Below are 22880 nucleotides of genomic sequence, written 5' to 3' on the forward strand. Positions count from 1 at the left end.
CCTTATGGGAAGACGAAATGTGTCGTCGTGGGAGGAGCGCTCGCTGGTCTCCGGCCATCGTCGTCGTCATCTGGAAGGCCGCTCTGCTGCAGAAACAGCTGGCTCATGTCCACGAGAGGAGAAGAGAGGAGACATGGGAAAGTACGCACGTCTGATGATTACAACATACATGTGGAGGTCTGGAAAACTACAGAAACTTAGCTTAAACATTTTCAAACTCCTACTTCCAAAACATGAGACTCACTCAAAGGATTCACGACAACTAGAATACATGTTCTTCCTTTGTCTCCTCCTCCCCACAGCTAAGGCCTGGCTCTTGTAACAGTTTCATTGCATTTATGTTTTTAGATCTTGGCACGATTAGACCCAGTGTTGTCGTACTCAAGATCAGTCTTGGTCTCAAGTCCAATTCTTGAAGGTCTCGTCTCTGAATCGAAAGCATTTTGACTCAGTCTCAGTACAAAAGTTTACAGTTAAAAGTTTTCTTTTCACCTTGGATACATTCCACTTGGCCTTATTTGATTTCTTACTTTGAATCAATAAAGGAAGAGTCTTCAACATTTTACACATAAATAGCCGAAATCCAGTAAATGAGTCTCTCTGAGTCATGACTGTCTACAATGAGGGAGAAGCTCGAGTCCCGCTGGCTGTGTTGTTGTCAGAGCCGTGTTTACATGGACGGGACGGCCGGCTCCTCCCCTTGTGTATAAAAGCTGTTTTAGTCAAGAACTAGAGAGAAGAAGAAGAACATACTCACTGATTATTTGGATGTTAGTAAGAGTTTTTAAGATCACGATCATTCCGTGTCCAAATGCAATGTGAAGCTACGAGCTAACTAAAGAGCGCTAACATTAGCATGCTAACACAACAATGCAGGACACAGGTGATTGCAGCTCGAGACGAGGATCATTTTGTCCGCTGTCCAATTTGATTACTGCTTTGTTCAAACGTGAGTGGAGGGGGGGTTGGAGGTGTGTCTCTGGAGGAGAGCGGAGGCTTCAGTATGGAGGAGGCGTGGCCAAACAGGAAGTTTGTTTTGGTTTTAATGCTGGAGCTCAAGGACGACATCTACTGGATATAACAATCGCACATTCTTCCTTTAAGACAGGTCAAAAATAAGTCACGATTTACTCTTGAAATGTAGCGATTAATCGTGATTCTGAATTGTTATCGTTTAACCTAAAAAGTGCAATAAGTAAAACCATGCCTCTAAATCCAGTAACACGGGGTAATCATTAGTGAACTGGGGATGAATATGTCTAGTGTTGTGAACTTCTTGGCTGTGGTTGTTTTTTAATGAGCGGTTTCCAAACTCACACTAATGTTTGTTTTTTACCCCCGTGCAGCAGCTGGTTAATCACATTCACCTGCCAGGTGTAAATCACTGCCAGCCTGTGTGCTGAGGACAGAGAGCAGCGTGACTGTGGACGGGGGACGGGGGGCGGGGGACGGGGGGTGGCCTCTCACTGTGTGCCCGTGGTGTTGGCTCAGCTCGAACTGCTTTAATCATGACTTCAGCTCGTTGCTGCCAGGAAAACTTTGGACGCGATTTTGACCCCTGTGATTGCTTTGTTGCTTGTTTGTGGGAGATGCGCCAGATTATTTCTCCCTTAATGGAACCCAGAACGTAGGGCTCTGAATGGAAACCTTAACCCCCTCCCCTTACTTACCCTCCTGCACTGAGACGTCCCCCCCGCCCCCGCCCCCGTCCCCCGTCCCCCCGTCTCCTTTCCCCAACCACAACTTACGCCATTGTGGCTTAATTGGCCTCCATTTCACTGCAGCTTCAACAACACTACTTATTGCCTTTTCCCCTCCAGGTCCCCCCCCCCCCCCCCCCTCTCTCTCTGTCTCACTCTGTTGATACTGTTAATGGGACAGTGGATGAATCAAGTCCCCAACCCCGACATTATCCTGAATTTTTTTCCTGCCTGCACCACTTGTAAAATTTCCACAAGGACACCGGCTGAGCTGATGTGGGCACGCAGCATGAAGTGTTCAGGAAAATCCACTGTGCACAAGTGTGAGGGGTCATCGTGTTTACATTATGCAACTAGTGAGCGACAGTGTTTGTGCGCAAAGTGGAGCTGCTTCATGCTCTACTGTGAATATGTGTAATTATACACCGTTGTCAACAGTGAACATGGGAAGTGCATGTGTGAACAAATGACTCATGAAGATTTCACATGTGGCCTACCTGAAGTATTCAGGACTGCTTTTGTGAAAACGGCTGTGACGGCATCACCAGCCCTTTTCCAGACTGCGTTTCTGCAAAAGCGCCATCATCAGCTGTCATCACGTCTTTGCACATTCATGTTGATTCCACGACGGCGTAATATTCCAAGAACATTTCTAGAAAATATGACGGCAGCCTGCCCCTCAAATCTTCCAGAGTTGCTCGCACATATTCACCTCACAACACGAGACTGTCCCTGTCAGACAGGAGGGGGGCGGGGCCTCAGGAAGCAGGGCATAATTAATAAAGAACAACGTGGAAGTAGCAGACGGAGCAACAGATTCCAACGCTATGATGACATTTTTTGACTCAACATCGATGCAACATGTATGTAGACATTTTCACAGTATCAGAAATGAAACTTTCTACATACATGCATTGGTCGCATGCTGGCTGCAGGATTTTAAACGTCATCATGACCACCCACTTTTAGCTGAATCTTCCTGAATATTACCTAATATTATTAAACATCGGCTCGCTGACTTAATGTGGAAATTTACAACGGAGATGGCAGGAAAAAATCTTGGTAAAAGTGAGTTCACTCATGCAGATCACAATAATTTTTTAAGGAGTTTTTTTGTATGCGTGAAAGCAGCATCAGGGTCACCCACGATGAGGGGTCTCCACGTTGTAGATCTTGAGAAACTGGGTGCCCTTGACTCCGGCAACCCCTGAACTGAAAACAGAGAGCAGGTCAGCCGATCACTGTGGCTCGATGGTTATCATGAATGGATCATTGTACCTAGGAGAGACAAGAGCCTCCTAAATCCTCTGGCTGGTCACTCCCACTTTGGAGTGGTGAAGAGAGAGTGGGGGGGAGTCAGGTGGGGGGGTTGAAGGGGGGGGAAGGGTTTCGGAGAAATGTCGAATAAAGATAATTTAGAAAATGGGCTCCAGCACAGTGCTGCCTCTGTATCCCCCCGTTCAACTCCCTGAGGCTGCTCTGCTCATGTTTGTTTTGATTTGGCTCCCAGATTCGGGGTGAGTAGGGTTGGTGGGAGGTTTGGAGGGGGGGGGGGGGGGCGGGGGACTTTAAGATGCATGGCAATGGTTAAGACAGATTGGACCAGAGACAATCTAACTAAACTAGAGGGAGTCATGCTTTACTTTAGCTGTTAGCCTTCTTTGTGTTTCTCTATCTGCATGTTTTTTTTATGACACAAGAGACAGTTGGAAGCGATCGAGGATTCCTGTGGTCGCAGAAATATCAGGAGAAGCTGTGCAGACGCTCTCCTCCAGGCGTGGAGATGTTGAAATGTGCCACCTGTAACTCGAGTTAGGATCTCATGTTGTCACGCAGGCCGGGGACGTCCTGACAGACAGGATTCATGGGGGTTTTAAAAATGTATTTTTGGGGATTTTTGAGCTTTTTGTTGTAGATATAGGACAGTGGATAGAGCGGGAGAGAGAGAGAGAGAGAGAGAGAGAGAGTGGGGAATGAGATGCGGGGAAAGCAGCGACAGGTTGGACCCTGAAACCAGACCGCCCACATGGAGGACTTTAGCTTCCATACTGCGGGGAACAAACATTTGTTTTTGATTCGACGATAGAGGAAACAGTTGACAGTGTTCAAAAGATCACTTCTGAACGAAATCCGTCTGATTTAAGAAGCAATTCATAGTAATGTGGTGTCTTTAGTTCGCTCCAAGAAACAGAGGAGGGATTTGTGAAGCAGAGCCAGTTTAGATATTTCTCCTCATCCTTAGAAAAACAATTTGATTAAAAAAAAAAAGTTTTATGCCGCATTGTTTTTGTTCCTTTTTGGACACGATGAAGTGACTTTTCCAAAACAGTTGTACACCTCATGTCAGGATTTATGAACTCTTTAACGTTTACTATGAATCTAATCAAGGCCTGTCAAGACCACCACTGATAGGCTGCTTTCCACGTCATTACTGTGACGGAAAAGGAACACACCTCTTTCCAAAGATGAAAAACAAATAACTTTGATGCATATGTAGTTAGATTTTTATCCCCCGGGTTACGGCCGCAACCTTCCCGGTGTTCTGGTCTAAGTGAGTGACACGCCTGCTGCACACAAGATGATGATTTTTCAGTGATGTTTATGGTCTTGGTCTTGTCTCAGTCTCGCCCTGCCTTGGTCTCGGTCTCGACCCCTAAATGTCTCTGTCTTGGTCTCGGTCTCGACCCCTAAATGTCTCTGTCTTGACTCGGTCTCGACCCCTAAATGTCTCGGCCTTGACTCGGTCTTGACCCCTAAATGTCTCGGCCTTGACTCGGTCTCGACCCCTAAATGTCTTTGTCTTGACTCGGTCTTGACCCCTAAATGTCTCGGTCTCGACCCCTAAATGTCTCTGTCTTGACTCGGTCTCGACCCCTAAATGTCTCGGTCTTGACTCGGTCTCGACCCCTAAATGTCTTTGTCTTGACTCGGTCTTGACCCCTAAATGTCTCGGTCTCGACCCCTAAATGTCTTTGTCTTGACTCGGTCTCGACCCCTAAATGTCTCTGTCTTGACTCGGTCTCCACCCCTAAATGTCTCGGTCTTGACTCGGTCTCGACCCCTAAATGTCTCGGCCTTGACTCGGTCTCGACCCCTAAATGTCTCGGCCTTGACTCGGTCTCGACCCCTAAATGTCTCGGCCTTGACTCGGTCTCGACCCCTAAATGTCTTTGTCTTGACTCGGGTTACGGCCGCAACCTTCCCGGTGTTCTGGTCTAAGTGAGTGACACGCCTGCTGCACACAAGATGATGATTTTTCAGTGATGTTTATGGTCTTGTCTCAGTCTCGCCCTGCCTTGGTCTCGGTCTCGACCCCTAAATGTCTCTGTCTTGACTCGGTCTCGACCCCTAAATGTCTCTGTCTTGACTCGGTCTTGACCCCTAAATGTCTCGGCCTTGGTCTCGGTCTCGACCCCTAAATGTCTCTGTCTTGACTCGGTCTCGACCCCTAAATGTCTCGGTCTCGACCCCTAAATGTCTCTGTCTTGACTTGGTCTTGACCCCTAAATGTCTCGGCCTTGACTCGGTCTCGACCCCTAAATGTCTTTGTCTTGACTCGGTCTTGACCCCTAAATGTCTCTGTCTTGACTCGGTCTCGACCCCTAAATGTCTTTGTCTTGACTCGGTCTTGACCCCTAAATGTCTCTGTCTTGACTCGGTCTCGACCCCTAAATGTCTCGGTCTTGACTCGGTCTCGACCCCTAAATGTCTTTGTCTTGACTCGGTCTTGACCCCTAAATGTCTCTGTCTTGACTCGGTCTCGACCCCTAAATGTCTCGGTCTTGACTCGGTCTCGACCCCTAAATGTCTCGGCCTTGACTCGGTCTCGACCCCTAAATGTCTCTGTCTTGACTCGGTCTCGACCCCTAAATGTCTCGGTCTTGACTCGGTCTCGACCCCTAAATGTTTCGGCCTTGACTCGGTCTCGACCCCTAAATGTCTTTGTCTTGACTCGGTCTTGACCCCTAAATGTCTCGGTCTCGACCCCTAAATGTCTTTGTCTTGACTCGGTCTCGACCCCTAAATGTCTCTGTCTTGACTCGGTCTCCACCCCTAAATGTCTCGGTCTTGACTCGGTCTCGACCCCTAAATGTCTCGGCCTTGACTCGGTCTCGACCCCTAAATGTCTCGGCCTTGACTCGGTCTCGACCCCTAAATGTCTTTGTCTTGACTCGGTCTTGACCCCTAAATGTCTCGGTCTCGACCCCTAAATGTCTCGGTCTCAGGTAGGTCTCGGTCTTGGTTAGTGTGGTCTTGACTCCAACACTATTAAACTCACAGGGTGGCTCACTTTTTCTTTCACACCTGACACATCCAGGAGACATCACATTGACTTTAAGGACACAAATCACATCCTTACACAGCTTCAGCTCATAAACATTTTATTATAAAAATCAAACCTCCCACATCGAAGAAGACTCTGCTCTGAAGTGTTTACTGCTATGATCGGAAACGATGAGATGAACAACTGAAAACTCACAAAATCTGAGCTACATTCCTGTGTTTAATGATTCGCTGCATGTGAGTTACAGTCTGTTTTACTGCATATGCTGTACTTATAAAATATATACACATTCTTCCTGTTCTAGCTTCATAATTTAACACTTATCGACATTCGTAAAGACTTCATCACAAAACAAACAGATTAGTTTGACACAATTTCAAGTGGCAGAGACACACATCTTCATTACATGATCTCAAAAACATTGTTTGTAGTTTCCCTTTTTGCTAAACGGCGCTGGTTTGAATACAAGGACCTTCAAACAGGTCTAAATGTGAATAACTCTTATCCTTCATCAAATCAAAAAAACATCATGAGTCATCAAAACATTCACCCCCCGTACAGTGTGTGCCGATCGAGACATGAGCTAATCACACCTATTTGGTTTTTTGAACCAGGCTGTAAACATGTTAATCTCTGCTGTAAAAACAGGCATTTTAGAATGGGTGTGTATGTGACTTCCTGTGCTTCTGCAGCCAGACTCTAGTGGACACTCGGGCGAACTGCAGGATTTTGCACTTCAGCATCGGCTTCAACAGAGTGGCAACAACAAAGCTTCTTAGCTTAATTCTTTAAGGGCTTAAAAAAAGATGAATGTCCAAAGTCAAACGTAAAGGTAGCCTTATTGTAAAACTGAACAGTCTAACTTGTAAAAGGGAAATTTAGCAAAAAAAATCAAACAAAAACGTAGTGAGACAGTGTGCAGGAATTTTCTTGCAGGTTCTAACGGATTCATTTCTCTCCTGAACACCGGTGTTATGAAATAAACGTGCGTTCAAAGAACTTTTGAATTAGGGCTGTCAAAGAATGTAAACGTTTTAATCACATTTTTAATATGTATTTCCATTTTACTTGTTTTTTTTAAATGTAATGCTTTTGTTTTGTATTTCTGTACTGTCTTCAGCTAAGGGCACTTTACTTCCTGTTGAGATAGAAACATGCTTTTTTTTGGAAAGAAAATAAGAAATGTGCGGTAGATCGCAGGTTTACAACATTAAAAAAAAGACGGATAAAAAGCAAAGTGACTAAGGGAAATGTTTGATGTCACGAGATGGATTTTACTTTTGACTCATGACGCTGTTGTCAGTGGGGTGATTTAGCTACGGTGCGTTTAATGGGACAAAATTTAAAAAACGTAATGCGTTCATTTTGACCTTAACGGCATCGTAATTAACGTGTAAAAGTGTCAGCTCTTATTTAAATGCAGTTTCTTACAACACCACCCACATTGCCAATTTGGGGTGACACCTGGGGAGTAAAATCTGATTTTTAAGTGGGGCCCTGCCCACCCCTCTGGACATGCCCTTGGTTGTAACCTCTTATCATTTAACACAAAATAATTCACATTCAACCACTGCTAATGAGCGAATACGCTGCTGTTCACTGATCAGTGTGTGTTTGCTGGAGCATCCCAATCATCACACTGGGCAATTACAACATATAAAGACCATTTCCTAGAAGTTTCTTGGCCGGACAAACTGGTCTATTACCAGGAAAGGGTGGGTGGGTATGTGTGTACTTGTATCAGAACATGACCTAATGACCTGGCTAAATTCAGAGGTTAGATAACTATTGGTTTGTGCCTGTTGCTGTCCAGATTGTGTGTTTCTGTTATATTCATGCAGTGAATATTTAAAGCAGCAGTACAGTATGACCTGGTGTTGTGTCTGAAAATGTTAAATAACCATAAAATTCACTTTTTTTTGATCCATGACAGAAGAAAACTAATGCAAGATGTTCTGTTTCATGCTGTTGTTAGAAATGGTAAAAATGGGCTTCACTCATACACCACAAACCAAGCAGTGCAGTGCCCCCCCTCCCTCAGTGTTGTGGACAAACTCCAGGCATGTTATGTTGACCTCCTCACACCAGCAGCACACGTTTCCTGACTTGTTGCTTGAAGAGTGTGAAAGCAGTAAAAAAAAAAAAGACAGGGGTCCTTTAAAGGCGTGAAAGAGGGCTGGCAGTAGAGAGGAAGAGGAGGTAGGGGTGGGTGGGTGGGTGGGGGGGCTGTCTCAGGAAAAGCTCAATAAAACAATGTCACGTGGGGGAGGGGTCCACAGAAAGAGTGCTGGAGAGGCGCTTCAGTTAATTTTCAGTACTTGATCCCACACCCTCGTCTTGTCCTTTGACTGTGCCCGCAAATATTTGAAGTGTGGTAGCTTCAACAATGCCGAGCCCCCCCCCCCCCCCCCCCCCCCCCCCCCGAAATGGAGAGCAGAGCAAACAGAGGCTGGACGGCTCTGATGTTTGTCTAACGTCTTAATAAGGCCACACTCTCACCAAGTACCATTGAGACCAGACCAAACAAACAGGAGCGTGTTGAAGGCACACACACGATGGCAACAAGTCCAGTGTGGCTCACTTCCTCTCATCCTCACCCCTCAAAGAATCTCACTCCTTCTGAGACAACAGCTCGTTTCCTTCGACTTTGCATCAAGTGAGCAGATCTCTCAGAGCAGTTTAAGGCATGTGTGAAGATTTAGTCCTGAGTGTCTGAGATGTGCACACAGATGGATTACTTTGCACATATACGACCGGGGGGGCGACTAAAGAAGTCAGAACAGTTCTAGAGTCACCCAGCGACTTTACTGAGATAACAGTGAGGCCTGCAGATTCTCTAATCAAGCAGTTTGAGCCCTGAGACAGAAAGCCAATCCTGCGTTAAAGTCACTTACTCCATGCCAGCTCCAGCTGGACTTCATCTGCCTGCTTCTTTCAGAGCAACAGAAAACTGTCTACAAATCCATCAGATGTTTAAATGACTGTCACCTCAGAGTAATAGCCATGCTAAGAATAGAAAGAGAGGGGTCATGCAGCTGGTTGACCCCTGTGACGCAGAGGAATGGTCGGTGAACACCTCCTCTCTGTCGTGTTTCGGGTCATAGTCCTCATCCTCGTACATGTCATCCGCGTCAGGCTGGTCTGAAATAACAGTGTGGTCTCCTATGGCGCAGAGTTTGCTCATGTTCTCTTTGACCACTTCACAGAAGGGCCTCTCGACCCCATCGCAAACACAGCGGTTGAGCAGCACGCCGTTCGGGATGAAGAGCATCTGCTGGATGGTGGCTTTGCACTTGGAGGAGCACTTCCTGCCGTTGAACAGCTGGCCGCAGTATGCCAAGTAGGCCGCGAGGGAGGCGTGGCAGCTGCTGTCCTCCTCGCAGCGCTGCCGGGCCTCCATGCAGCCGATCCCCCCGGCGTCGGTCGGGTGCCTGCGGGGGAGGCAGGGCTCGACGGCTCGCTTGGCGCTCTGGCACTCCTGGTCCTGCGCGCAGTCGCACGTCTCCAGGTCCGGCCCGCTGCGCGTGTGGTTCAGCCGTATGAGCGCGTTGATGCAGTGGCTGGGACACTGCTTCCTCGTGCCTCTGATGTTACCTTCACAGGCTGCTAAGTACTGGCTGTACGCGAGGTCGCACTCGGGCTCTTCGTGGCACCGGAGGAGCGCCTGCCAGCAGATCAGCTGGGCATCTAAGGCCACCAGCACCCACGGGAGAAGTGCCAGGGCGCTGCACCAACATTTCATGCTTGGATGGAGTTCTACCTCAGTGACGTGAACTTTCTCCACCAGCACACTAGGAACAGGACAATCCACACATCGAGTCTTCTGGATTTTTAACTCCACAAGTAATCCATGTTTATGCGTCCGTGTCGAAGAAAAACGTGGTCCACAACGTCAGCGTCGCCTTTCCCTGGAAAATCCTTGCAGCGAGATGTAACTCAGGGGAATCTCCACGCGTGGCTGCAGGAGAAGAAAAGCCAGTGCAGTGAGTAAATCCGGGAAACATGTCCGTTCAAAAGTGGGGAAACATTCTCCAAAGTGCAGCCTGAGTCAGCTCCACGCCACCGCTGCAGAAACGCGCCGCGGAGTCTATCCAAAAGTTAACGCACACTCCAAACCTCACTTATCGTCCACGACTCCGTTTGTACACTTGAACTCATCTGTCGTGACATTGTAAGCTTACACTCCTCTCCCCAGCTTTTACCATGTTTGACCCCCCAATCCACAAATGTCTGTGTTTTCTTTTTTTTTTTTCTCTACGAGTTGGTGGAGGTTTGTTTCTGTCGCATTCAGTCCCGCTATGTGCGTCTTTGTCCCCTCTTCTTGCTGTTACGCTTCACGGTCCGCCGAGCATTTCCCCACACACACAACACCCCTCCCTCTGTGGAGAGAAAAAAAAAAAGAAAGAAAAGTTTTCCTTCCCCCCTCTCTCTCTCTCGCTCTCTCTCTCTCTCATTTACAATCCTGTCCACCGATTGGTCGTCATTGAGGAGTCAGCCGTGGGACCCGTTTCCAGGCCTGCAGCAGGAAAAGCTCTCAGTACAGGACGAGATAGGCTGGAGGAGAATGTTTATGATTTAGCCTGCATGAAACCCATCAGATCTGTGTGGTCCCCGCTTCTCTTGTAGCAAAAAGTGAAAAAAAAGGGGGGGGGGGGGAGGCATGCATGGGGAGGGGGGCTTGCAAAACGCATTCCTTTGCAAGAAGCTCACATCTGCAACTTCACTGCTCCATTTTTCAGCGCAGACCAACAAATCTGTTCCTTCTTAGCCCCCAGACAGAGAAGAGGGAGGGGGGGGGAACCTCTGCGATGACTGCCTGCTCACAGAGGATTTCACCTCACTAATTGTCGCTCTTTCTCTCTCCCTCTCTCTCTCTCTCCCTGTCATGCCTCTCATTCTGCACAGTTTGGTAAGCCCTGATTGAAAGAGGAGAATGGGAGAGAATAGTATTTTCTGGCCCGTTTCACCCCAATTGTGTCAGATTGGCCATGCAGTGGCCCCGTGTCTTTGCAGGGCCGCAGATTGTCCACGCACTGCGGCCTATCAATGGAGAGAGAGGGGAGGGTGTGTGTGTGTGTGTGTGGGGGGGGGTTCAGCATCAATATATTTTACAGCCATCCCCTTTTTACACCGCACTCGAAAACTTCCAATAGGCCAGGCTTCTCTGCCATTCAAATGGTAACTAACTGAGGGGGGGGGGGGGTTCTTTCTGCACCCACTGAGAGGCTGTGCCACTTTAGCACCAACTCCATAGAACCAGATGGATGTCCGACCTTATGGGGTGCACATTGCAAAAACGGTTATTTTTTTTAACATTTAAACGTAAATCACTGAACAAATGTTGATATGTGAAAAGGATGCTGAGGTTAAATCTATATATTGAATCTTTATCTTAATGTTGAATCTAAACCTAAATATTTAATCCTATTCTTTTAATCTAAATCTTTAATCTTAACGTCAGTAGTAAATTTGAAAGCTAAATGATGAGTCTAAATGTAAATATAAAATCTAAAATGTAAATCCAATCTCTTACATTGAGTAGAAACTACGTCGTCTCATGTCTCATTCAGTAAACTCACAGTATAAACTCCTAAAGTCATCGGTGACGCGCTCTGAGTGTTAGCTAGAGCACGCAAGAGATAGAGAGCGAGCAGGGAGACAGGGAGGCGTCTGATTGGTTCATCAGATTGGTACCTCGTGGCAGACATTGGTTGAAGTTTTTACAGACTTACAAACTGATACAGATGATGGATTTTCTTCACCTTCACCAAACCAACCGCATCCATCCTCGTCTTTTTTTCATCCTCGTTTGTTTTGATTTGGAGGCGCACGTGAAGTGACGTTCAACATTTAATTTATGATTCATTTCCTGAAAGGATGCATCCAAACCATACTGCACAAAACCAGGAAGTTAGACTCCATGCTGAAATGTTCAGTCTACTGAGGTGGACACTTGAATGACCACGAGGGTTCAGTCTACTGAAAAGTCTCCATACTGATCTGTGGCTTTTCAGAAAGGGTCAGAAACTTTGACCTGAGGAGGCGAGGTCGACCCTTTTGCTATGGGTATGACACATTTTTTCAGAAGCTGTGATTAGCTGATCCAAAAAAAAAAAACAAGTCAGACATTGTTTAATAATGAACACTGAGGTACTTTAAAAGTACACATGCTGGGGGTCTTAATGAGAGATGTGATGGAGAGAAAGTCAACAAGCATGTCTCACTTTTCTCTGAAAAAAGTCAGAGATGTCTTGAGGAACATTGTGAATTCCATCAGCTTCATGGAAAAAATGACTGTTGTCCTGCGACTTCAAAAAGAGAAGGGAGAAGAAATACAAATACAATCTTCAATACAGTTCAATCTTCTTCTACAAATCTTCTATACAAAGATAAAGACTCGTAAATATATCTTGTTTCATAAGAATGTACCATCCATTATGTACTGTACCTGGGCCTTTTACATTCTTGTATTTGATCTTATTCATCCTGTCTCGTCTTAGTCCGCACTTGTTCTGTTTTTCTTTTAAAACAAAAATGAAAAAGAAAAACGAAGTCAGAGATGGATTGAAATGTCTGCACAAATCTTTAAGTCTGTTGGACTCAACTATGAGTCAAAAAGATTCTTCTTCATGTCGTGTTTGGAGAACATTTCTCTATTTTCTCCTCAGCTTCAGAAACTCTTCATCCTCTTAAAGTCCTCCTCACTCCTCCACACCTTAATGGCTGAGACACTTTGAGAATAACTTTCATCTTTACCAGGATCTAGTCTGAACTGTAAGGGGAAATTCTTAGAAAATGTCCTGATTCTAAGAATCTTCTTTGTCACTAGGAGTGACTCTTTGTACTCAGGAGGCTTTGTGAATACAGCCCCGGGTACCTGCAGCTCAACCATTCATAAATATTTTCTTATGTTTGCTTTCTTACTCACACAGCTCTCTGCAGACTCGTCCTATCTGTCTCCGCACTGTTGATGCAGAATGAGGATGTTTCCCATACGTCATGCTTAAACGTACTAGCATACTTTATTAGGAACATGTCTTTATAGAAGGTTTCTGCAGCCTTCTTCTTTCATTCTTCTGTAGCTGTGAGCGTGTTTTTGTCTCCCCCTGGTGTTCGGGTTACAGGACTGCGCCTCAAATCGCCTCAAACTGCACAGTGTCAAAAAAAAAAATCACAGAACACAGCGAGAGGTTTATTTTCCTAAAAATCATTTTATTGCGGTTCACAACTGAAAAAATCACCGATGTACCCTCAGAGACAGAATGATGGAGCGACTGTGAAACAACGAAAACAGTCGAAGAACGAGGAGCGACAGCGGTGTCATGGCAAACCGTTTCCGGCAAAAATAAGCTCAAGAACTTGTAGGATGACAACACAAAAAGGATACAATTGCTTATTAACAATATTGTCAGTATTATTATTGAGTTATTGAATGATTACGTTTTTTGCACACACTCACACATGGCAAACATTTCACATTATGGCTTCTATTCCGACCGTTTACGATCTCTCATGATCAAAGCATGACAGACGTGTTATTACCTCTATTATAAAAGGACTTATTGCAACTCTTCCTCTGCTTTAGAATAAATGTTGTAACGACACAGTTTACCTATCACATGACGACGACCACTGGACTGAAAAATATTTAGCGCGTTGCCTCGGTGTTCATTCAGCAAGTAGTTTTTGGCACACACACAACAAAGACATCACAACTCATCATAAAAAAAACGATCTTTCTGCACAAACTTCTAAAATCAAACACGTACATGTCCAAGGAAGATTTAGGTAAACAGAATACACTGCAAAAACTCCAATCTTAAAAAGTGTGTTTGTCTAAATTCTCCTGCCACGTCCAGATAAACATCTTATATCAAGGTATAACAAGCAGAAAAGAAAGCCTTAATACACTCATAATAAAAACAAATATCTGCCAATGGGGGAAGCTAACTTTACTAGTTGAGTGTCTTAAAATTATTTAAATAAGTACATTTTATTCAAGATACTTTACATAGATTTAAGTCACTGCGTTGGCAGGGGCGTGTCCAGATGGGTAACAAATCCCCCCCTTGAAATCTGATTGGCCACCCAAAGGTTCCACCCCCAAAATCCAAATCTATGATTGGCTATTTTGCCTAATAAGAGGCGGGGCTTAAGTACAAATCTACTATCCTGGCTGTTTTCAACGGGCTTGTAGAAGTTCTTTCAGTTTCCTGTTTTTGCTCTTTCCATAAAAAATGTTCAAAGAGAAACGTGTGCACACTGTCGAACAGGAAATCGACTAAATTGCCAATAAATGTATTTTGGAAGTTGGACAGCATGCAAGAGTTAGCATGACATTTTCCAAGTGCTTACAATTCTGACTTTGCACAAGAAAGAGAGAAATAAATAGTCTAAATGTTTTAATTTATTTTGCATGTGTGTGTGTGCCCAAATGCATCAGGCCCCCCCTGCAAACATCAGCGCTCTCTAGGTGGGCCACCCCAGTGAGAAAAGTCTGGACATGCCCCTGCAGCATTGGCATTTATGTTTTTACGTGTTACACACAATTCAGGCCTCATGTTGTGTTTGTAATATCTGGATGTATGATGTTTACCTGAACCTGCCAGGTGAACGTGGCTTCTACCAGGTTGAGTAAGATATTTCTGATATTAGAGATTGACTGGGTAGGTTTTGAGTTTTTGCGGTGTTCTCAAAGCGAGCTGTGTTTTGGCAGCTAACATCACGTTGATCAGAGAGAGGGGACAGATATGAGATGAAAGCTGACGTCACTCTCGGCACCACAGCTACATTAAAATCACACACAGGCCAAATGTAGCGCAAACGGATTCAACACACAACAACACCGACGACATCCCCTCTCCACTCCCTTTGCTTTTATACATGTCTTGAAAACGACGTGGACAGAACACTGAGTTTGCACAGTAAGCCCACGGTGACTGCGCTGTGTGTTTCTCTGCCACAGTTTGAGCTTCTGCTTCTTTTTTACTTTTTTTTTTTTTTTTTTCAAACAAAGACGCCACTAGAAATATCACATCAGCTAAGCAACACGAATTCCACCAGCACGAGACAGTCACCACTGAGACGCAGGGATCAATGAGATGGAGGACAGGCCGATGGTTAGGCGGGCGGGTCGACAACACTTTCTGATGAAAACAGACGAGCCGCTGTTTGACAGCATGTGCAAGCAGCAGATACATTTACATCTTACACAACATCATGTGGATTTACTCACACCGCAGGTACGCAGTTTTACATATTTGTGCCTTTTTTTCTTTACGTAAGTCAAAGTTCTGTCAACATACAACTTGTAAAGCATTTACATCTCTCTCATCCGAGCAGCTTTTAAGGTTTTTTCTTTTTACATTGTGGTGCAGATCTGAGGTCATGTGTTCCTTCAGCCATCAGGTTTTTAAACTTGTACGCTTCCTTTCCATTGCAAACACACTGTGGACACTGTGTCTCATATCTCACTGCACGTCTATCATTATCACATCCAGGAGACATATGTGTTATGTGTCTTTGTGCATTTTCTATAATGTGTGTAGGTTGTGTGCACTTCAGTTTGCAAACCAGATTTCCCCTTCAGGAAAAGAAAGAGTTTCTACTCCAATCCAAAAAACGCAGATTTGCTCCTTATGCAGCTAAAGTCGATTCTAGGTGAAACTTTGGAGCACACTTATTGCACGCAGCTAACTCTATTCCTGCTCTCCAACATTATCAGTTGTTGCTTTTAGTCAAACTGAAAAAGTAAGAAACGCTCTGCCCGAACAAACGCATACGAGGAAGAGTCTTTGTAAAAAGTAGCTTACGGGTGTTTGAGATCTAGAGAAGAAAAACCAAGGCACGCTGAAGTATGGAGAAAGCTGAACTCAAAGGCTTTTTATAATGATATGTTCAGGAAAAAGATTCAAACTAGGAATTAATGCAGCACACAGAATGTGTTCGTCAGGGCACCAGGTGGTCGACAACAGCAAGCTACTTATGACAAAAAATCTGCCTTTTTTTGTTGTTGCTTTTTAACGAATATTGCACCTTTCTTTGTTTTTGTGCTTTTGTGCAAGAAATAAAAAAAAAAAAAGCCTCCAACTCCGAAATCACAAAACTGTGAATCCACATGTCGCACGTGCAGCCTGTAGTGTGAGCTAGAATCATCCGTGTGTTTCCGGCTCAAACAAACAGCTGATCTCACTGAAGATGTGCACTCGTTTTTCTGTGAAATAATCTGCTGCGTGTTTGGGGAGCAAGGTAACACACACACACACACACACACACGCACACGCACACACACGCACACACACACGCCTGAGACCTCTGCTGCAGAATCATATTGTGTTATCACTGGGCGCGTGAGGTACAGAGAGGGAGGGAGGCAAAGGAAAGACGGAGGATTATTTCTGAGAGGAGGAGTTGCTCTGAAGGCAAATATAATCTCAGTGGGAGGAGCCAGAGGGCTGCAAATCTTTCAGAGAGCTAAGTGGCTAATTTCATTGACAAATATGAATGACATTCATGATTTTTTAGGAGATCTGAAGGTCATCTGGTATGCCCGTATTCTTTGTTCCAGTAAGTACGACTTGCTCTTCTCGTGCCTCGCTCTCTTTTGTGCATGATTTCTGTCTAAACTTTTGCACAGCTACAAAAACTGTTTTTACAGTTGACTGACATCGTCTGACATTCCTCCTAAGCAATGAGAATATGTTTTTACCCCCCAGAGCAGCTCTGCCTTTTGAAAAAATATTTGTACAAGTGAAACTCTGAACTTCTGCGCGATCACATGAGACTGCAATTCTCCGTCTGCTTTTTGAGGTCTTCCAGCGTGGCCTGCGCTTTGTCTTTCAGCTGGTCGATGTCCACGTTCTGGATGTTGGACAGCTGGCCCAGCACCGACTGCTTGTGCGTCTCCTCCTGGTTGTCCTCGGCGATCATCTTGGCCAGCTCTGTGGGCAACGTGACGTCATCCCCCGCCTGCTGGATCTGGGTCTCGTCCAGCTCGTTCTGACGCAGGCATGTCCACACAGACACACCCAGCCGGACGGGAGAAAAAGAGGACAAAGAAAGTTAACACAACAAGTTCAAATCTGACCGCGTTTTATAGAAAAGGACGTGGCTGCACGCCTGTGGTGGTTTTTAACAAAGGTGGTTATCTTGTTGAGTAAATGCAATCATCGTTCATGTGTTTACAAAAACGGGAACAGGGTCAGCTTACCTTTGGTAGTCGGTACTTGTCCCGGAAGTGACTTCTAACCGTGGCTCTCTCGGCTTTCTTCTGGGCAAAGTTGGCTTCTCGCTCTTGTCTGCAAGAAAGACGGAAAAGTTGTCTCAGTGTCACAGATTATATAAATCTAACTGCATCATCAGGTGTTGAAAAATGAAGCCACAGAGGGGGTGCATAGACTGAAGTTCCTTGAGTGTCCACATGAGGCTGGCTTGAAAAGCCAAGGAATTCCCAGTAGGCCCCACGTTAAAATGCTCATTTTTATAGTAGGAATAAACGTGTTCACAGCCTGATACCACAAACATTTTTGGTATCGATAGCTATTTTTTTATTTGTAAACTCCATTTTGGTTTTATTAAGCCTAAGAGGTTGTCATAAATGTTCGTAATTTGGGGCTTGGCTGAGTCGACTGGAAGGCGGGCATGTTGTAGCTGTTCCCCCAGAGGCTTAAAGGAGCAGTATGTAACTCTGACACCTAGTGGTTAAAATGGGTACTGCAGTCCAAATTCTAAACATCATAGAGAGCTGTCTCCCCCCCCCCCCCTCCTCTCTAGAGTCGATGCTCACACAGGTCACCACAGGACACTGAAGCTTCAGTGTTTATCCAGCTCTGCATGGGTCTGTAAACCTTTCTGTGTTCTAACCTCTCTCCATTTTTCAAAAAGCATCTCCAATATTGATCCTAGTTTGAGCACGTTTCTGCTCGTGGAGCTTATTAGAAACATGCAGAGGCTTTTTAGGTCGGGTACAATCACTTCTATCTGAACCACTTCTCTTGCCCGCTTCCATCGCTGCAACACCTGTTGACCTGATAACTGCTCTCATATCTGGCAAACCGAGGGGTGTCCAAAACAGCCGTGTGAGGGGGTCGTCTTAAAACCGCCTACCTTCTCTGGTCCAAACAAATCCAGAGCATTCAGGAGCAGAATCTAAAGTTAGAAGGAGGACATACTGGCTGCTGCATTGTTGTCAGAGAAGCCAGCACTTCAACATGTTTCCTTAATGATCAGATAGTAAGATACCTTTATCATCTCACTCTCTACACATCTCACTGATTGGACCATGAAGGCCCCAGCTCCACCTCTTTGTCTGTTTTAGCTTTGCCAAAAAGTAAGGTATAGTCAGCATTTCAAAAATGCTCGTTAGTTCGGCTTCAAAGCACCTCTTCAGAAACCAAAGGGTGACATCACTGAGACTACGTCCATGTTTAATACAGTCTGTGACATAAATATAGATCAACTCAATTTGAAAAATTAAAAATTAAATTAAAAAACAAGCCACAACTTTTATCTGAAAATAAAGAAAATCAAAGTTTGTTACGTCAACATGTAGTCAGATTTCTCCTTAAAAAGTCAATTTTTAACCTTTGAGGCCTTTGAGCTTAGCATGACCTCCTCTTCATGCTAACTACAGTGTGTGTGTGTGTGTGTGTGTGTGTGTGTGTGTGGAGCCAGCAGAAGGCGGAGCAGCAGCAGCAGAGTTGCCAAAGGGGGGGGGGAGATGAAGCAGGAAGAGATGCCCTGCTTATGTTTAGATGCAGCTTCCTGCCAGTCCTGTGAGGGATGTATTCCCCCCTCTGGAGATGTGGACTACTAGAGGTAACCTATTAACTGCACTCAATACCGCTCCCCCACTTTCATAGCTGTCAACCCGTCACACTTATCCTGGATTTACCTCCATTTAGATGTGCAGTGTTGTAGTGTGATTCTCTAATCTGGAGCGATTTCCTCTTTCAAGGCTTGAAACCAACATAAAATCTGCTTCTTGACACTTAGAGCTGTAAAGACGCACCAAGTCCATTTCCTAAAAATATACAAATGTGTCTCTGTAGATGTATCTGTAAGCCATGTTGTCATGCTTATGTTCTAAACAATCCAGCCTGCAGTACGCACGGCCTCCAGCAGAGGGCGGGCATCAGGCTGCTGCTGTGCCCTCTCCACTCCAACATCACTGGAATATTTATGGCTTCATTCTTGTTCATAATAGTCCCTCGTAAATTCTTCAAATTTGCTATAAATGCCTCGACAACATGATTTACTGCTTGACAAACTAAAGGCCACATCTAATGGAGTCTGTGAAATACAGTCGGTGCTTTAAAACACAAAATAACCAGCATGCATGATGCATTTCAAAGCTGCATTGTACGTCTAGAAGGCTCAAATCAGCAGCGTAATCTAAAGTCAGAGGGACACTGGACGACCACGGGCGTGTTTTGCAAAAGTGTTTGCACCCAATGTGTCAGAGGAAGGTCGTTGTATGTGGAGATGCTGCGATCAGGGGGCCTGTCCACGCGAGCCACGAGCTCACTTTAAATTAACATGAGCGGTCCAGACACCAAATGGCACACGGACCCGTGCATGCGACGCTCACTTGCAGCCAATGAGCAGAGCTGTGTGTCTTCCCCTCTCAAGGGCATCAGATGACCAGGGATGTCACTGTGGCCGGGGTGCTGAGGGTGATAAAATGTCTCCATGTGACATGTCAGAGAGAGAGAGAGAGAGAGAGAGAGAGAGAAACCCAGCCCCCGCTCCAACCTGATTCCTCTCTAATGTGAGCAGCGAGGCCTTCTTGGTGATCTATGCTCATGTTTGGTGCCTCTGACTAATAACTCAGCACCACTGAAGGTCACACACATTATGAAGGCAGAGCAGGCTGAGCGTCTGAACATGTCTCCTCCTGAGCGTTAGTGGGATGCGATGGGCGTTAACACTGCCCGAATTAGGTCTTCACTTCCCACTTGAGCTTAAAGTGTCTGCAGATGTTGTCAAATTGTTTGTCAAGAGAGTTTTTCTCGCTCATGGAAACGAGGCGTTGCAGGATAACTGTCTTTATGATACGCACACATTCCAGTAAAGAGAGCTCCTGATATCTACAATCTAAATCTGCTGCTTTTCTAAAAACTTGCATTTGAAGTCTTTACTTCATGTTAATAATCTCTGCTAACCGATTCTGCGACCAGGTCAGTGAACGTCTCCTCTGTGGGGTTTGTTGAGTCCAGCTCCAAGGGAGCATCACATTAATCAGTAGTGAGTTTCTGTCTGCAGGGTGAACTCTTGTTTTGTCGTATGACCTTGCCGTTACCTTGTATTGTCCTCCAGTGGCTGGGGGGAGATGAACACCAACACACAATATCACAGTGAGGGAGACATGTACATTAAAAGAACAAAGATGAAGATGAAGATGATGGAAGCAAACATGATAACACAACATCTGTAAAGATATTAAAATGTCAACCAACCTAAAACATCGCGCTTTAAAGAGTCCATACCATCTAATATCTGAATAAATCTAATTCTTTAAGCTGTTGATGACGTCATTATGCAAGAAAGATCACACCCACATATAAATTAATATCAAGTAATATCACACAGGATGGTTTACTGCTACTTTTTATATAAGCCTTCTGTTGTTTTTCTCCATAATGAAATCATCTAAATTAGAGGTTTTAATTAACACACTTTATTTTCCACCAGGTCTGCCTCGCTCCTCAGTCGCACGCGCAGCAGTGGGCACATGTTTCGCTCCGGGCATGAACACATTACCGTGGAAGACCGATTCCAGGAATCCCAAATTAAAAAAATCGTAGCTACACACTTTGCTGAAGCGGAGTGACACAGAGGTCCCTGCAGGGCGAGAGGAGCAGCTGTGTGAGGAGAAGCTCGTGTTATTTCACTGATGCGTAAAATCGCGCACTGGGAGCGCGCTGATATTTACACACGAAAAACGCGCTGTTAAAATAATCTGCTATCCCAAACAAATACTGTAGGCTTTTCTTCACAACTTTACAACAAAGAAGCTTCAATCATTGCCTTACTTTTCCTCCTCTAACTGTTCCTTGTATTGCTCGAATTCCTCCTGGGTCATCCCCTGCGCCGCCGCGTCCGTTTTCTCCGCTTCAGGTTTCTCCTCCGTCAGTCCGCCTGTCAGGTTCTTCAGCTGTCCTCCCACCATGTGTTTGACCATGAAAGCCATGGCTGCGACGCGGAGAGTCCTCTACTAGATCGGAGAAGAAGTTGGAAGGCTTTGATGCGCTCTTTGTCAGAGCGGTGACGGCGTTTGAGTATCCGTCAAAGTGACGCGTAAAAACAAAACGCCCGGACGTGCAGCACGGGGATTATTTAACTTTCAAACACTCGATGCGAGAAATAAAAGTCGGAAATATTCCAACAGCGCGTCAAAAAAGCTTGCAGTTTCAGCACCACTGGCCGTGGACAGCTCCGCGCCGTGAAGGATGGAGCTCAGTTATGAGTCAACAAGTTTGGCGCTGAACTCTACCAATCCTGTGACTCCGTCCGCAGCCACCACTCCCTCCCTCCGCCCAATCCCAAGCACCGCCGGACTGGGGTGTGCGCTCGCATGGCGCGCGTCGGGGGAGCGTGGGCTGCTCCCGTGATTCGCCGTCTGATTATAACTCACGATGGAGTCAGGCATGGCTCCGCGAGGGGACAAACAAACACGTGACCGAGCCTCAGTGTCTCCTGGCGGGGTTTTTGGTGCCTCTTGTCTGTCTCAGGGTCATCTGCGCGCTGGAGCCGAACTCACTGTGTGTACACTCACAAAGAGCTTCCTAATTGCAAATTAGTCAAATGGCTGTCCATTAACCAACGGCGTGAGATCTGCTTATTGACTTAATCACTCAGAAATGATGAGGTTCTGTCTACTCCAGTAGGATTTTGTATGATGGACCAGAAAAGCTCTTCTGAAAGAACGAGTGCGTGTGTTTTTAATTCATCTTTAAGAGAATCCGCTCATGTAAATATTCCCTTCCTCTAACATTCAAGAAGTAGACATGGCATCCTAAAATTAGAAATTTCACGTCCAGTTGCATCACCATAATATCCAGTAGTGACTCATGTGTGTGTAGTTTATGATATCAGTGTCTCATGCTTGTTAGCCCTCCTGTAGGATTTTCTGTGCAAAGTCCTCTCATGTGTCTGCGGCTGTGTTGTTTGATGGGGTTAGGCGGTTTAATAGTTCAACCTCCATCTCCAGAAAAGATGCTTTTTTTTAAATATAAAATTCTTCTGGATGACGCTGTGTGACGCAGTGTTCAGCTTGGAAAGCCTCACTTATGAAAAAATATGACCTACATGTGTGTGTGAGAGGAATATTTTTAAAACCTGTCTCTGACGCTCTCTGTGCAGATTCTTGACATCCCAAAGTGTGAAAAGGGGGGAACTTTGATTACAAGTCAACAACTTGAGTCCTGATCCTCGCAGCAGTCTGACACCGAGCTTGGCCTACTTTCTCGGTCCCTGTGGATCAGGAGAGACGGAGCTCGTCTTAGTGTCTTTTTTGTCACAGGCTTATAGCCAGGCCCCCGTTAGCCCCGCACCTGGCTCGCTTTGAAATCTCTCTCCCCACACTTCAAAGCTGCCACCGCTGAAAAAGAAAAATGTAGCACAAGCGAACAAGATCAGGAGTGTAATCTCTGTGAAATTTAATAAGAAGAATGAATTTGCCTAACCAGCGTGTTTCTACATGAAATCATGAAGATATATTCACACACGTGATCTCTCAGCTCAGATCTCACTCACTCCTTCATGGATTAGCGCCGAGCCCCGGACTACAGGTGATCCAGGGAGCAACACCGCATGAGGTTTTAATATAAGTTGATGTAAATTACAGAACCACTCTTGATGATGGAGTTCTCACATTTCATCGAAGGATAAAACAA

At 45.4% G+C, this 22880-nt stretch overlaps 2 protein-coding genes across 2 annotated transcripts; both read right to left on the bottom strand.

Moving 5' to 3' along the window:
* Window positions 1–6186: 6186 nt before the first annotated feature.
* si:ch1073-459b3.2 (growth arrest-specific protein 1) lies at window positions 6187–10587 on the bottom strand. The gene has a single exon (XM_061045325.1). The coding sequence runs from the start codon at window positions 9725–9727 to the stop codon at window positions 8975–8977; it is 753 nt and encodes a 250-aa protein (XP_060901308.1). The 5' UTR covers window positions 9728–10587; the 3' UTR covers window positions 6187–8974.
* A 4355-nt stretch (window positions 10588–14942) lies between these two features.
* cplx3b (complexin 3b) lies at window positions 14943–21619 on the bottom strand. The gene is made up of 3 exons (XM_061041083.1): window positions 21018–21619; window positions 17195–17282; window positions 14943–16983 (listed from the first exon to the last, which is right to left on the bottom strand). The coding sequence occupies exons 1-3, from the start codon at window positions 21173–21175 to the stop codon at window positions 16759–16761; spliced, it is 471 nt and encodes a 156-aa protein (XP_060897066.1). The 5' UTR covers window positions 21176–21619; the 3' UTR covers window positions 14943–16758.
* Window positions 21620–22880: the final 1261 nt, after the last annotated feature.

Source organism: Labrus mixtus, chromosome 1 (assembly GCF_963584025.1).
Source record: "Labrus mixtus chromosome 1, fLabMix1.1, whole genome shotgun sequence".
Classification (NCBI taxonomy): domain Eukaryota; kingdom Metazoa; phylum Chordata; class Actinopteri; order Labriformes; family Labridae; genus Labrus; species Labrus mixtus.

Coding starts and splice junctions, on each gene's coding strand:
- si:ch1073-459b3.2 (XM_061045325.1), bottom strand. CDS start 9,727: ATGAAATGTTGGTGCAGCGCCCTGGCACTTCTCCCGTGGGTGCTGGTG.
- cplx3b (XM_061041083.1), bottom strand. CDS start 21,175: ATGGCTTTCATGGTCAAACACATGGTGGGAGGACAGCTGAAGAACCTG. Junction 17,283..21,017: donor GAACAGTTAGAGGAGGAAAA/GTAAGGCAATGA, acceptor TCTTTCTTGCAG/ACAAGAGCGAGAAGCCAACT. Junction 16,984..17,194: donor ACAAGTACCGACTACCAAAG/GTAAGCTGACCC, acceptor TGCCTGCGTCAG/AACGAGCTGGACGAGACCCA.